General features: G+C 40.7%; 1 protein-coding gene across 1 annotated transcript in view; it reads left to right on the top strand.

The window, feature by feature from the left end:
* Window positions 1-1,373: 1,373 nt before the first annotated feature.
* Window positions 1,374-16,277, top strand: part of LOC133442011 (tyrosine-protein kinase receptor UFO) — a 69,921-nt gene continuing 55,017 nt past the window's right edge. Inside the window, exon 1 of the mRNA XM_061719878.1 lies at window positions 1,374-1,879. Within this exon, the coding sequence (XP_061575862.1) occupies window positions 1,756-1,879 (124 nt within the window). The 5' untranslated portion in view covers window positions 1,374-1,755. The remainder of the gene's footprint in view (window positions 1,880-16,277) is intronic.

A 16,277-nucleotide genomic window follows, 5' to 3' on the forward strand; every position in this document is an offset into this window, starting at 1 on the left:
ACATTCTTATTTACAATGACGGCCTGGCAAGCGACAAGGACCACTTGGGGGGAAAGGAAGTGGTTTAGGGAGTAAAACACAGTAAAATTGTAACTCTACAAAGGTAGAAAACCATTAGGTAGCATTTTTTGGCAAAGCAGCAGAAATTGTCAGAACACCGGTCTGGTGGGTAGGGTTGCCACCCGTCCCGTAAAATACGGAATTGTCCTTTATTTGAGAAAAAAATGTTGCGTCTCGTATTGAACTAATACGGGACACGATTTGTACCGTATTTTCATTAACTTTTACACCATATTCTAGTTGAATTATTGAAATAAATGAACCTTTACACCATATTCTAGTTGAATTATTGAAATAAATTAACTTGTACACCATATTCTAGTTGAATTATTGAAATAAATTAACTTTTACACCATATTCTAGTTGAATTATTGAAATAAGTTAACTTTTACACCATATTCTAGTTGAATTATTGAAATAAATTAACTTTTACACCATATTCTAGTTGAATTATTGAAATAAATTAACTTGTACACCATATTCTAGTTGAATTATTGAAATAAATTAACTTTTACACCATATTCTAGTTGAATTATTGAAATAAGTTAACTTTTACACCATATTCTTGTTGAATTATTGAAATAAATCCACTTTTACACCATATTCTAGTTGAATTATTGAAATAAATTAACTTTTACACCATATTCTAGTTGAATTATTGAAATAAATTAACTTTTACACCATATTCTAGTTGAATTATTGAAATAAATTAACTTTTACACCATATTCTAGTTGAATTATTGAAATAAATTAACTTTTACACCATATTCTTCACCTGTAGGCTATATTATACATCTGGGCTGATGTGGACATACATAGCATAGGAGGATATTTCAGTTGCTAGTATGGTTGGCTGTCTGTACAGTCATGCAAGTTCAATGCTATTAAAGCACTTTAAACTTTAAATCAAAGCATTTTGTTTTTTCATATAAAATAAACACATTTTTATGCAGTTTAGAAGTTTTGGGGGCTTTTTTTTTGGCTCCTGCGCTGCTGAAATCAGGGCGTCCCTTATATTTCTGAAAGGTGGCAACCCTACTGGCGGGGCTTTTACTTTACCACCTCAGGGGGTCCGTGCGTAATTAAAAATGCGAATTAGGAGCTGCTGTGGCGAGACAATCAGCATGCTGAAGAGTTTCTCACAAACTCTGAGAAAAGGAGGGAGGCTGTGGAGAGAGAGAAAGGAGGAGGAGGAGGAGGAGGAGGAGGAGGAGGAGGGTGGAGAGATCTTGAGTTGAGGAATTTCAGTGCTGTTTGAAGGGGGAGAGGGGGGAGAGAGTCAGGGGAATGTCTGAGGGAGCCGGTGGGCTGAAGAAGGAGAGACGCTTCGGACTGACGGCGGGCTGAAGGAGAGATGGTTTAAAAATACTCCTCTGTTACTAGAAATAGATCCGGTTTGGACGAACCGGGTCGGTGGACCAAGACCTCGGGACCTCGGGACCTCGGGAGCGCCTAGGGTCGTGCGCGTTTTTCGGAAACCAAAAGTTTGTGGAACAACAGCGTCAGCGGGGGGAAGCAGCAGCTCTTTTTTTTTTCTTTTTTTGAATCAGTTGGTCTCCTGAAAACGGGAACTGAAACCCCCAGAGGAAAGCCGGTCTGGGTTCCTCTGGTCCCGTCCCGGACGGTTCACTTACTTCGCCCTGACGCGTCCCGAGCGCAACAACCCGCGGGTCCCGGAGCGGCTGGGATGCGGTGATGGAGCGTGTTTTCAGGATGAAGCTCTTGTTGTCAGCTGATCTGTCCATGATGACCCGCTGCAGGTTGCTGATCCTCGCCCTGGTGTTTGCGCTCCGGAACCAGGCGGCCGGACAGCTGTCAGGTGAGGCTGACGCGCAAATCGACGCAGAGCCTACGGCGTAGGGTACGCGTCGCCGCGTACCATACGCCGTATGCTCTGCGTTGCTGTAACGCGGAACCATAAATCAGCCTTCATCCCAGTGGCGTCAATTCAGTGGAAGCTAAGGTATGGCAAGGTTACGAGTCACAGAATTTAACTAGAGTATCAATCAACACGTCCAGCAAATACTCATCACATTAGTCTGCTATGTAGCTTATCTGTGTGGTCAAGAAAATTGGAACTTTTTCAAATGCAGTCTCGCTCACTGCAAAAACTCAAAATTTTACCAGGAATATTTGTCTTATTTCTAGTTAAAATGTCTCATTTTTAGTCAAAACATCTCATTACACTTAAAACAAGAGTCATCACCAGAAAAATAACTTATTTGACTATTTTCACCTGTTTCAAGTAAATTTTCACTTGAAATAAGTAGAAAAATCTGCCAGTGGGACAAGATTTATCTTCTCATTACAAGCAAAACAATCTCGTTCCACTGGCAGATTTTTCCACTTATTTTAAGTGAAAATCTACTTGAAACAGGTGAAAATGGTTGTTTTTGAGTCTTGTCTTAAATGTAATGAGATTTTTTTGACTAAAAATCAGACATTTTAACTAGAAATAAGACAAATATTCTTGTTAAGATTTTGAGTTTTTGCAGTGTATAATAACTAGTGAAATCGATCATGTTGTTCTGATTTGCATTTGTAGTTATTCTATATGTATTAAGTAATAGAATAATCCATACAAAGAGACAGAGTAATTCCATAAATGTATTTAAAAAACAAACATTTACATCCCTTGAAGCTGAGGTGTGGCGGCTGCCGTACCTTCATACCCAATTGACGCCCCTGCTTCATCCGCTGTTTGTTCGCACCAGCGTGCGTAAAAACACGGTTTCACAAGCTGCTTTTTTTACTGTTTACTCATTAAAACAATTTGCTTTGAGGCTGGGAGCGCAGCCACATCTGTAAGGGCGTTCAGCATCTGGGCGGCATGAAGGGATTCATGCATGGGCTCGATGAAAGGCGAGCAAGTAAAAGATAAACTGGGTGTAACGAGTGTGATAGTGAGTGCACCAGTGTACTGTAGCTGGTGTGAGGTTGAGGTTTGAGTTTAAACGTGTTTTCCATTTCTGGCACCAGTGATTGGACCGATGAGGGTTTTTTGAAATCAGGTGCTCCTCCCTGTAAATCTTTCCCGACAAGGTTTTTTTTCCACAAGTTATGGCTTTTCAGCAAGTAAAAGTAAGCCAGACATGTAATATAAAGTGTGCTGGAAGGTGATGTTGGATACCACCCATTTCCTTTCTGATCCGATATTGAGTAAAATTCAGGCTGGTATTGGTGATACCGATTCAATATCGATATATTGATGAAAATACACTTAATGTGCCAGTAAATCAAAAAAACAATGGTGTATTTTAGATAGTTTAATAAAATAAAAGACATCATAGTCACTTATTTAGCTACTTATTTTAAAGTCAAAAGTTTACTGAGTGTTTGAAAAAGGTGTTTCCATCACTAAAAAAGATCCTAAGTAAAATAATAAAACCATTAAAATAAATAAGAGAATAATAAACAAAAATAAAAACTACTATAAAAATGAAAATGAAAAACAGTAGTTCCTACCAGCAGCGTGTCATTTAGATAGAATCTGAATAGTTTAGTTACTTTCCGTATTCCTGTTAATGATGTACATTACCACAAATGACTCAAAAGTATCAATATTTTCATTTGAGAATCGATTTTAGAGCATACAGATGTGGTATCGGAAGTATCGATATTTCAGTATTGATCCGCACATACATAGATAGACAGACAGACAGACAGACAGACAGACAGACAGACAGACAGACAGACAGACAGACAGACTTTATTTATCCCAGGCTAGGAAATTGTAGTTTTTTTAGTTTTTTTTTTATAGATAGATATACTTTAATTATCCACATAAATCCACGCCCACAAACATAACTAGTGCTGGGAAGACAGAGAGCTTGCTCTGCAGAGGGGGGAAGTCTGGACTCTTTTGGACTGTAGTTTGCACATAAAACCAAGTTCATGATTTGGAAACCATGTTTGACCTGCGTGTCCTGCGTTAATAACAAGGTGGCTGCAGCCAGAGCTTGTAAACCATCAGCTCCTGCAGCCCGTGGGTGAAAAACACGGGTTCCTGCAGGCGCCTCCACCTGCACGTTCACGTGTTGTGACGATCACGGCCCACCAGAGATTACAGGACTGTCTCAGTTCCCACGCAGAAGTCCCGGTGGCCCCGGGAGCGAGAGGACATGCAGGCAGTCCTATGATGGATGGGACGAGGGGGCAAGAGTGGAGGAGAAGGAGGTCGCCCTGAGGGGAGGTGGCAAGATGTGCGGCCATGAATCCGAAGAATGGTATGAAAGGGAGAAAAGGGCAGGGCTGGAATTTTTCTGTAGAAAAGCTAGAAGAGATTAAAGCTGCAAGCAGCGATGAACGGGCCCTCGCACTCACGGCCACCGCCCCCCATAAGCATATCAGAAATGACACCACCCACGACTTCCTATGTCAAACCATTCAAAAGTTATAGCAGAAAAAAGGGACAACCAATCAGAAGAAGGGGCGGGGCTAATTCAGGCCAATGAAGGTCAAGGACGCCATACAGAATCTGATGACACCACCCACGACTCTCTATGTCAAACCATTCAAAAGTTATAGCAGAAAATAGGGACAACCAATCAGAAGAAGGGGCGGGGCTAATTTTCGCCAATTATGGTCAAGGACTCAATACCGAGTCCCATGACACCACCCACGACTCTTTATGTCAAACCTTTCAAAAGTTATGGCAGAGAAAAGTATTCTAGTGGGCGCTGTTGAGCCGTTAGGCCACGCCCATTAATGCAAACCATGAAATATCAAATGTATCGACAGGCCTGGCTTTTCTTTAAGTTGCGACATGATACAGGTGTGTACCGATTTTTGTTCATGTACGTCAAACCGTATTATGGGGCTTGAGGCGCAAAGTTTTTTCTGTCTGAACCAATCAGATGAAGGGTGGGCGCGCTTTTTGCCGTCTAGCGTCGCCACGGTAACGCTTTTGAAAGAGAAAAGTAATGCGTGGTGTCGGAGGATGGAGACGCACATTTTGATGTATAACACACCTGGGTGCACGTTACGGTTCGGGCCGTATTAATGACCAAAGAAATGGCATAAATTGCGCCAAAATTACACGATTAATTCAAAATGTTCAAAATGGCCGACTTCCTGTTCGGTTTCGGCCATGCCGCCAAGAGACTTTCCTTTAAGTTGCGACATGATACAAGTGTGTACCGATAAAGGAAGATAAAGGAAGCTCTGAAAACCTTAACAAACCATGGTTTACTATAGAACTTAGGAAATCCGCTTTAAAGAAAAACAAACTTTATAAAAGGCATTTACAAAGTCCTAGTCCTTTAAATTGTGCTACATACAAAAATTATAGGAATAAATACAACCACCTTATTAGAAATAAATAAATGATCTATGGATAATATTGAAAGAATCACTCAACAAGAAAAAAAATCATCTATTCCAGCCCAGTCTACATTTCAGGATGGTGCATAAGATAACAGAGCATACACAAATTGCTAATAAATTCAATGATTTCTTTATAAATGTGGTTCCACGTCTTGCAAAACATATTGAAAATGTTCATGGTTCTTCTTCTAACTATAAATGAAGGTTATCCCTGTTTAAAGGGGACCTATTATGAAAAACATAGGAACATACAATGACATAGTTATGCTGATTCTTTAATATTTGTCTTTAAATTTGTCTCAAATCTTAAAGCGACACTACGTAACTTTTCCACCTTAATATCATATTTCCAGAGTCATTGTGATGGAACATCAACTTCCAACAGGTTTAATTACACCTCTGTCATGCTCTGAGGGGTCTGTATCTCCTTCACTGGCACTATGTAACTTTGAGGAGCATGGTAGGAACCCTGCCACACTAAAAGACTACAAATCGTTACGACTTTGACTGCTTTACGGCATACGTCACTTCCCCCTCCTTCCCGATTCGCAGTCGAGACGAAAATGGGCGGGGCTTGGAGCGCAGAGCAGAGCTCCGCAGAAGCTCTTATGCTCTTATGCTGTGTTGTGGCTGCAGCAACTCCACACAACAGACGTGGGGAAAAGATCAATAATGGTTTAACTTTTCAACGGTTTCCTGCTCGGAGGCAGAACCACGCAGGCCAAGTATCTGATATAACAAAGTAAAAGAGTGAAAGAGTCGTCGGCTTGCTTTGGATCGCGGCTGTAACGTCCAAACACCTTCCACACAGCCTGATGTAAAGCCTGAATTATGGTTCTGCGTTAAATCGACGCAGACCTACTACGGGTACGTGGCGACGCGCAACGTACGGTGCGTGTCGCCGCGTACCTTACGCCGTAGGCTCTGCGTCGATTTAACGCAGAGCCATAAATCAGCCTTAAACCACAAACAAACACTCACAGACCGGGGTCGGATCAAAACACGGGTTTTATTCCCCACTTCGCCAGCTAAACGCATTTGCTGGCCAGCTCTCTGCGGTGCAATTAACCCCAATCTTCAGATAAAACTAGTTTGTTGAGGAAAAAATATTAACTCTATTTGTTGCTGCAGAGGAAAAAAATAATCTCACGAGGAAAACAAAAATATTGCTCAAGCCTCGGAGCCTCTTCAGCATAATATAGCAGTCAAAAAAAAAGAAAAGAGAAGTAAGAGGGATACAAAACATGTACTGTATGTTGTACTATTATACAAATTTATTGAAACACATGGCTCTTCAGAAGGGATTTCATATGGATCCAGACCGTTAATAATCATTATTTTCTCCATATACTGCTCCCTGGCTTCCTTGTTTAAGGTATCCCGGTAAATTCCAGTTCCTTTTCAGCAGTTTAACATCTTTTTTTTTGCGTTCAGTCTGTTCACTTGGTGAAACAGAAAAGCATCCCGTCTTCTATCAAAACAAATGCAGCGACGGGACAGGAGTTTTCCGGCAGTACGCGCTGGTGCTCATGGGAAACGTAGTGTTCTTTCTGGTAAAACACTACCGCTTTTGTCCAAAAGATGCCGCCAAACTCAGAAAAGCTGAAAGTTACGTTGTGCTGCTTTAACTGTCTGCTGTTTCTCATCATTTGGGCCGACCACCCGTCATGTGGGGTAACCAACGAATGGCAATTATGTAACAAATTCAAAATTTAATGTCTATCAGTTTTGGTTCAAATATAAATCATTGGTATAGTATGCATAAATGGCTTTATGAGGGTGACACTTCCATTATAGATAAAATGTATTTCAAAATGGTTTTCAAAAAGTAAAGGACATACTATCTTTCTTGAAAAGTTAATCTAATTACTGATACTTATTAAAATATACATTTTGTTAAGGAAATCTATTAATTTTGAGATAAATAACTCAAAGGCCTTATACATCATTGAGCCACAACTGTGATTCAGGCTTAAAGCTCCCCTGCTACACGTCATTCAGGCAGCCAATCAGCACAGAGCCTCATTAACATAGCCCCCCCTCCCCTCAGAATCCCTCATAGAGAAGGTTAGAAATGGTAAAAATAAAGACATGGCCCAGAGGCTGAATTTCTCATTTATGTAGAAAAAACATTCAAAAGCTTGTTTTTAAGACATTCAATGCCTGTTTAAAATATACATTAAATGCCATTATAGGTCACCTTTAAATAATGTTTAAGCAAATGAGGCAATTCTCGCCAAATACAGTAAATTCCAGTTGTCCCTGAACGCACCAGGAGGATAATCGGTCAATTTTAGAATTCCGACCGGTCCCTGAATGCACCTCCTCCGCGGCGCTGCGCGGTCCCGACAAGATCTCGGCTGAAAGCCGATAATAATATAATACAATTGCAAAGCTGCTGTGAAATAAGGTGTAATACATGCACTGTAATTATTTTCTGTATAAAAATTGAATTTAAAAAGACGGGTTTGACTCAAAATCAGTGTGGTTTTATTTAAGTGGTCTCTGTGTCGGTAGAGATTGAAAAAAGCGAGCTGCATGTCGGCAGTTTTACTGGGGGGATGATTTGGACCGTTTTTATTTCAGGGGGGGATGCCATCCCCCCCTCATCCCCCCCTCATCCCCCCTCAACTCCAGTACTGATTAATAAAGTGTCTTATAAATCAATAATTTTAAAATCTCAATCCTTATTTTCATTTAAAGGCCAGGGCTTATAGGCTACATATTTACACTGTGTAGCCTGAAAGTGAACTGCAACTTACGTGCGGACGCATCTTTGCTGACATTTGGCCGTGTCTTCCTCCAGCGCCTTTTTTTTCTCTCTCCCTCTCGGTGCCGCCTTTTCTCTTTTTCTTTTTTACCCGGCTGGGTGTGCATTATTTGCCTCTGGACTCGTCTCCCGGTCCACTCGCGCACACGCACACGCGGCGACGGCGCGCTGTCTGTTCGGTGATACTGTTGGGGCGGGTGTTAATTTGAAACAAACCAACTATCTTGCCCAACTCACAAGCTACTGGCCTGAGTGGCCTCTGATTGGCCTGGCCTGACTCTCTAACTTAGAAAAAAAGTCAAATAGCCGGCGCTGCGGCGCACCAGCCGCCTGTGTAAAAAAAAAAAAAAGAGAGAGACGCAGGCGGCATCCTAGACCGGCGCATCGGGAATACTCCCGGTTCTCCCTATGGCCAGTCCGGGCCTGGTTAGAGTATTAGTTGCCGCAAAACTAACGGCGTCTCAACACTGATGCACAGGGAGGTGCGCGCGCATAAGCGCCCCGCCCCCCCGTCCCCCTGCGCGAGCCGCGCGGGAGCGCGCCCCCTCCCCTTTCTCTTCCCCAACTCAGAGCTGCAAGTTTGCGCGTTCACGTGTGTGACAGTCTGAGACAGGGTGGCAATGATTCATTCGACATAAATATTCATTAAAAATCACGTATTTGAAGGACTTTATTGAAATTCACACAATATTTTCACATTACAGTAAACAACATATCTATGAAGTCGGATGTCAATTTTGACATTTTGTGACAAAGACATAGCTTTTTATGTTATTAGTTAATTTTTTTAATTTTTACAGTGACGGAGTTCTTCAAAAACTATATGTTCCAGTGTATGATTTTTTAGTCCTGTTGTAAGCTATCTGAAACTGCCATTTAATTTTCCTTACACAAAATCTCAGATTTTTAATTAATATTTTACCAGAAATGCAGAGTGACATAAAAATGCCAATTCCTTTCAAATTACGGCCACGATACGCGACATGGTCAACAAGGGACCTACTGACAATCATATGTGTCGATTGGATTAAGATTGGATGAACGAAACAGCCATTACAGCACATAATTTGATGAAAAATGTATACCTGACCAAAAGGTGGCGCTATGGAGTTCATCCAAGATTGTCATATCCTCTTGTTCAGAATGGAAGCCTGATTACATGAATTGATTTTGGGTTGATTCTGACCAATTATGTTTAAGTTACAACAACTTTTATGTTCATGGCGAGACACAGAAATTTGACAACCTCTGACAGCGACGCCCTTTGATAAGAACTTACAGTTTTCTCTGTCAGTCATCGTCAATGTCTTACCTATTATCTGACCAAATTTGAGATCAATAAACTGATCTCGCTTGGAGCACAGATGCATACTACAAGACATGACAATTCCTGGTGCCAACAGGTGGCGCTACAACCGATCCTGAATATTCCACCATAGATGTCTTCAGGCTCAGTCTACAATCATGCACATACGTTTTCAACAACATCAAATCATGTATTGCTGAATTACAGCCAATTGATGTTTGATGGCGAGGCTTAAAAATGACCTCAAACTTCGGTGGATCACTACGGTCAAGCCCTCTGGCAGAAACTTAAAAGCTTCGCAATTTAGCGTCGGCCATGTGTCTAGATTGTACAAACCAAGTTGTGAGCCAATCTGATAAAATCTCTAGGAGGAGTTCGTTAAAGTACGAGGCCTGGAAATGACCATAATTCATGAAAAATGACATTTTCTGTTCAAAATGACGGACTTCCTGTGTAACTTAGAGCATGGGTCCAAGAGACTTTTTTGTAGAGCTTTGTCTGATATAATAGACACATAAAGGACATTGCTGTAAGTCAAACCATATTATGGGGCTCTTCAAAAACATAAAATAGGTGGCGCTATAGAGCCTAATCCTTTTTGACCCATGCCTGTTGCCCATAAAATACGTAATTTTACGCGACTCTGGAAGCGTGTGCAAAATTTGGTGAGTTTCTGAGCATTTTAAGGCCTCCAAAAAGGCAATTTATTTACGGCGAGAATAATAATAATAATAATTAAAGCTGCAAGCAGCGATGAACGGGCCCTCGCACTCATGGCCAACGCCCCTCCTTCCAGCCCCCCCCAAAAAGAGAATATTAAAAATACGATAAATGTAAAAAAAAAATAAAATTAAACAAGATTTATCTTCTCATTACAAGCAAAAAAATCTTGTTCCACTGGCAGATTTTTCTACTTATTTTAAGTGAAAACAGGTGAACAGGTGAAACAGATGAAAATGGTGTTTTTTTTTCCAGTTATGAGTCTTGTTTTAAGTGTAATGAGGTTTTTTTTACTAAAATGAGACATTTTAACTAGAAATAAGACAAATATTTTTGTTAAGATTTTGAGTTTTTGCAGTGATCCATTTTACTTATCCTGTGAAAGACAGATGCATATTGATAAGTTCAGAAAACTGTTTTTTATTGTTGTGTTTTGATGTATTTGATGTAAGCCCAGTGGATATTTAAAGCTTACAGAAGGCTGCATTTAACTGCTGCTATGTCATTCCTGCAGTATTTCTGCAGGTGTTTTGGTCACTGCTATTATTTGTAATATATTATAATATTTGTAATCAGAACAAATTATCTGTCCCCATATGATAAAATCCATCCCCCCTGATTTTTTTTTACAACTCGAGTACTGGCTGCGGTTCTGTTTAAAGCCGGGCAGACACTGTGCCATTGCCGGCTCGTTTTGAACCAATTTTCCTCTTGTTTCAATCATTAATATGTGTGCAGACAAGGTAAAAAAAAAAAAAAAAAGAAAACTCAAACTCTTTCAGTTCACTGTGTTTTCTAGTAGTTCTTCTAGTTTTCTATTGTTACTTTTAAGTTTACTGTTCCCTTTGTGGTTTTACTGGTTGTAAAGCATGTAGCTTTAATTATCACCCAATTCTGTGTTTCACCTTGTTAGTCAACTTCACTCCAACTCATTACCACCAATTTTACACTTATTTTTGGAATGAATGGTCAATAGACCTCATTTACATAAAATCATAGCTCATTTTTGAGATAGATAAAGATAAGCCGAAATTCTGAATTTTTTTGACTATAGTTAAACTCAGAGGCATATAAATTGATGGATTATCACAGACGGGTATATGTGAAAATGAAATGAAATCATTTAAAATGTTTGGACTACCACCCAGCACCAGCCAGTGGTTGGTGGGTCAAATTGAATATCACAGGAGAGGAGAAATTGAATAAAATATCCATAATTCAATGCAAGTAGTGATCAGAGGTGGGTAGTAACGAGTTACATTTACTCCGTTACATTTACTTGAGTAAGTTTTGGGAAATTTTGTACTTTTAGGAGTAGTTTTGGATAACTGTACTTTTTACTTTTACTTGAGTAGATTTGTGAAGGAGAAACTGTTCCTCTTACTCCGCTACATTAGGCTACGTTGAGCTGTTACTTTTCTTTTATCCTTTTTATCCGTGTACGCGTCAATCTCATGACATCACTGAGTGATTCTTTGGGAAAAAGGTTTGTTTTTGCATGTTTTGTCACATTTACACAGACTCAAACACACACAGAGTTTCTATGAGTTCATGTTTGTTCTAGTTCTGCCTGGTTGAAAAAGAAAAGTACAAAGGCTTGAAATTTTGTGCTACTTGTGCTTAATTTATTTTTTTATTCTGTTATTTTATTATTTATTAAAGTTCTTGAATTTACTTTACGCTTATTTTAATTTAAGCTATTTTTCATTTTTTTATTAATTTTAATTTATTTTATTATTTTATTGATTTTAATTTGCCTGAAGGTGATTATTTTGTACTTTTGTCTTTTTGAATGGGTGTGTTAAAAAAATAAATCAGACGTTACTCAACAGTTACTCAGTACTTGAGTAGTTTTTCCACCAAGTACTTTTTTTACTTTTACTCAAGTAATTATTTGGATGACTACTTTTTACTTCTACTTGAGTCATATTATTCTGAAGTAACAGTACTTTTACTTGAGTACAATTTTTGGCTACTCTACCAGCTCTGGTAGTGATCATCAATTTTATTTGAAATGAGTGTAACAGAGGCAGTTATATGGATGAAAATCATATTTTTGATATAAAAGAAAAGTGAATATGGGTCAATTTGACCAAAAGACCACAGAAGGGTTATCTATTAACATTTCAACATAATCAACTCATCCAAGAGATATTCAGAAGAGCTTCTCTTCTGCAAATGGTACAGTAGATGAGCTGCCATACAAAGGAATTTCCCTTTGGGGATTAATAAAGTAATTCTTATTCTTATTCTTAAAATCCGTCTAGCTGACGTGACCCAGGCAGACCAAACAACAGGCTTCAGCTTGAGCGGCCGTTTTCCGCTTGGTCCTAGTGCTGACCTGTCTCCATTTAATATAGCGTAACATTGTTTTTGGACGGTAAAAACTGCAGGGGACAAAAACTGCCTTTTGAAAAAGTGCAGGATACATGCCCCCCCCCCCCATATTACGTCCGTGTATGAACGTACAGTCAGTGTGAGCAGAGACCTGTCGCATCAGAGCATCAGGTCCGTCCCAGCCGGTGTTCTGCCAATTTCTGCTCCCTGCCGAAAAAATGCTACGTTTGGGTTCTGCGCATGCGCACAGTCGATTTTCAAAGTTTGCATCATTTCTTGCACGATGTAAAATGGATAATGGGATGTTGATTATTTGATCCTTCAAAATACACGACCCATGACATGAATGCATTACACTTTGTGAACATTATACGATAAAGAGAAAAAAAACAACAATTCTATGGCTTTATTTGATATTCATTCAGTCATTCGCCTTTATTTAACCAGGCAGGTCATTAAGAACATTCTTATTTACAATGACGGCCTGGCAAGAGACAAGGACCACTTGGGGGTGAAAGGAAGTGGTTTAGGGAGTAAAACACAGTAAAGTTGTGGCTCTACAAAGGTGGAAAACCTTTAGGTAGCATTTTTTGGCAAAGCTGCAGAAATGGGCAGAAACTGGCTCTCGGCTCTGCGCGTGGCCGCGCGCGGCCGCGCGCTCCTGATCGGGATCGCGGATGGAAGCTCAATAATAATATAATAATATAATAAAATAAAATAATTGCAACACGCATTAAAAAACCACAATACAACTTACGTGACGTGACGGCGTGACTCCACATGTTGCTGCAAGTTGCAACAACCCCCCTCCCCCGCCCCGCCCCCGGCAGCTTCCAGGAGCTGCGTCTGCGCGTTCCCGCGGTCTGCGCGCACGCGGCCCGCAGACAGCTTCATGCTTCTAATCCAACTCAAAACATTCATTATAAATCGCCTTTTGCACATACAATGCTCAAATCATATTATTTTCAACAATATTTTTATTATATTATATTTTATTATATTATTATATTATTATATATTTATTATATTCGACATTGCATGACAAAGTAAAGATTTATTTCAAAATGAGTTCATATTTTGAATAAAGTCCGTGACAAACTGTCCCAAATATAGAATGGATATCAGAATGGAAGCCTGATTAAATGTATTGATTTTGGGTCAATTTGGACCAAGTATTTGAAAGTTAAAACAACTTTTATGTTCATGGCGAGACACCGAAATTTGACAACCTCTAACAGCGACGCCCTTTGAGAAAAACTTACAGTTTTCTCTGTCAGCCATCGTCAATGTCTTACCTATTTATCTGACCAACTTTGAGATCCATCCGCTCATCTCCCTTTGAGCACAGATGCATACTAGAAGACATGACAATTCCTGGTGCCAACAGGTGGCGCTACAACCGATCCTGAATATTCCACCACAGATGGGTTCAGGCTCAACCTACAATCATGCACATACGTTTTCAACCACATCAAATCATGTATTGCTGAATTACAGCCAATTGGTGTTTCATGGCGAGCCTTAAAAATGACCTCAAACTTCGGTGGATCACTACGGTCAAGCCCTCTGGCAGAAACTTAAAAGCTTCGCAATTTAGCGTCGGCCATGTGTCTAGATTGTACAAACCAAGTTGTGAGCCAATCTGATAAAATCTCTAGGAGGAGTTCGTTAAAGTACGAGGCCTAGAAATGATCAGAATTCATGAAAAATGACATTTTCTGTTCAAAATGCCGGACTTCCTGTGTAACTTAGAGCATGGGTCCAAGAGACTTTTTTGTAGGGCTTTGTCTGATATAATAGACACATAAAGGTCATTGCTGTAAGTCAAACCATATTGTGGGGCTCGTCAAAAACATAAAATAGGTGGCGCTATAGAGCCTAATCCTTTTTGACCCATGCCTGTCGCCCATAAAATACGTAATTTTACGCGACTCTGGAAGCGTGTGCAAAATTTGGTGAGTTTTTGAGCATTTTAAGGCCTCCAAAAAGGCAATTTATTTATGGCGAGAATAATAATAATAATAATAATAATAATAATAATAATAATAATAAACATCACAGATACAATAGGGTCCTCGCACTTTCAGTGCTCGGGCCCTAATTAAGGAGGAAGGAAGAGGAGGATAACGGCTTGGACTGCGCGAAGCATTCTTGGTACAACAGGTTCGGTGACGTTAAACATCTGAGCTTTTTCATCAGCGGAGGGAGTGCAAAAAAAAAAAGAGATAAAATAAATACAAGTGTGGGAGCTCAGGGGGGAGTTCAGGAAGCACAAGTGAATAGCTGCAGGCAGGCCACACACACACACACACACACACACACACACACACACACACACACACACACACACACACACACACACACACACACACAGTTAGTGCATGGCCTACTCTCTCATAAAAGCTTTACAAGCTTATTATTACATGAAAGCAGCAGAAAGAGATACAGAGAAAGAAAGCAGGGCTGCCTTTGTTCGCCGTGGCACTGAAGAAGAAACAAAGTCAGGCTCTGGCACATTGTTGAAAGAGCTCAGCCGAGCTTAGAAATAAAGGGAAGGACGACTTTTAATGGCCAAAAAGCACACAGAGACGGGGAGGCGGCGGAGCGGCGAGTCGGAGGGCCTCTTGTTATTTATCACGCACTCCCACGTCGGGCTCTCTGGGTCCTGTGTAGGTTTGTTTGGGTGTGGAAGAAAATCACAACGTGTCACGGGTAAAATAATCCCCGCAGAAGAGGGGAACTCTGGGTATTTATGTGTGTTTGGGCCGAGATGGCTTCCAGAGGGATCCTCTGGGATCAAAGTGACGGGTTAAAGGTTGAAGGTTGGACTCTGAGTCAGACTGACGGGCTTGAGAAAATCAGTGAGACGGGAAAACTTTGGGCTTTTCTTGAGACATTACAGAACACAAAGAGAGCTCTCATCCTCAAACTTTCCTATCTGCTTCGTCAACACAAAGAGAAGCTGCATCGTTTCCTTGGTTTTATTAAGAGTATTGTGCTTTGGAGGATGCTGCCGGCTCGGAATGGGTGATATTTTACCGTTCACGATAAACCGTCAAAAAAATTCCCCACGGTAAGAATTTGTATCTCACGGTAAAATGATAAATTCCCGTTGATGACGTTTTTGTGTAAAGCTGATTTATGGTTCTGTGTTAAATCCACGCACAACGTACGTGAAGGAAGGAAGGAAGGAAGGAAGGAAGGAAGGAAGGAAGGAAGGAAGGAAGGAAGGAAGGAAGGAAGGAAGGAAGGAAGGAAGGAAGGAAGGAAGGAAGGAAGGAAGGAAGGAAGGAAGGGAGAAAAGAGGAATGGAAAAAGGAAGGAAGGAAGGAAGGAAGGAAAGAAAAAGGGAAGAAGGAAGGAAGGAAGGAAGGAAGGAAGGAAGGAAGGAAGGAAGGAAGGAAGGAAGGAAGGAAGGAAGGAAGGGAGGGAGGGAGGGAGGGAGGGAGGGAGGGAGGGAGGGAGGGAGGAAGGAAGGAAGGAAAGAAGAAGGGAAGAAGGAAGGAAGGAAGGGAGGGAGGGAGGGAGGGAGGGAGGGAGGAAGGAAGGAAGGAAGGAAGGAAGGAAGGAAGGAAGGAAGGAAGGAAGGAAGGAAGGAAGGAAGGAAGGAAGGAAGGAAGGACGGAAGGAAGGAAGGAAGGGAGAAAAGAGGAATGGAAAAAGGAAGGAAGGAAAGAAGAAGGGAAGAAGGAAGGAAGGAAGGAAGGAAGGAAGGAAGGAAGGAAGGAAGGAAGGAAGGAAGGAAGGAAGGAAGGAAGG

The sequence above is a fragment of the Cololabis saira genome, chromosome 4 (assembly GCF_033807715.1).
Source record: "Cololabis saira isolate AMF1-May2022 chromosome 4, fColSai1.1, whole genome shotgun sequence".
NCBI lineage: Eukaryota > Metazoa > Chordata > Actinopteri > Beloniformes > Belonidae > Cololabis > Cololabis saira.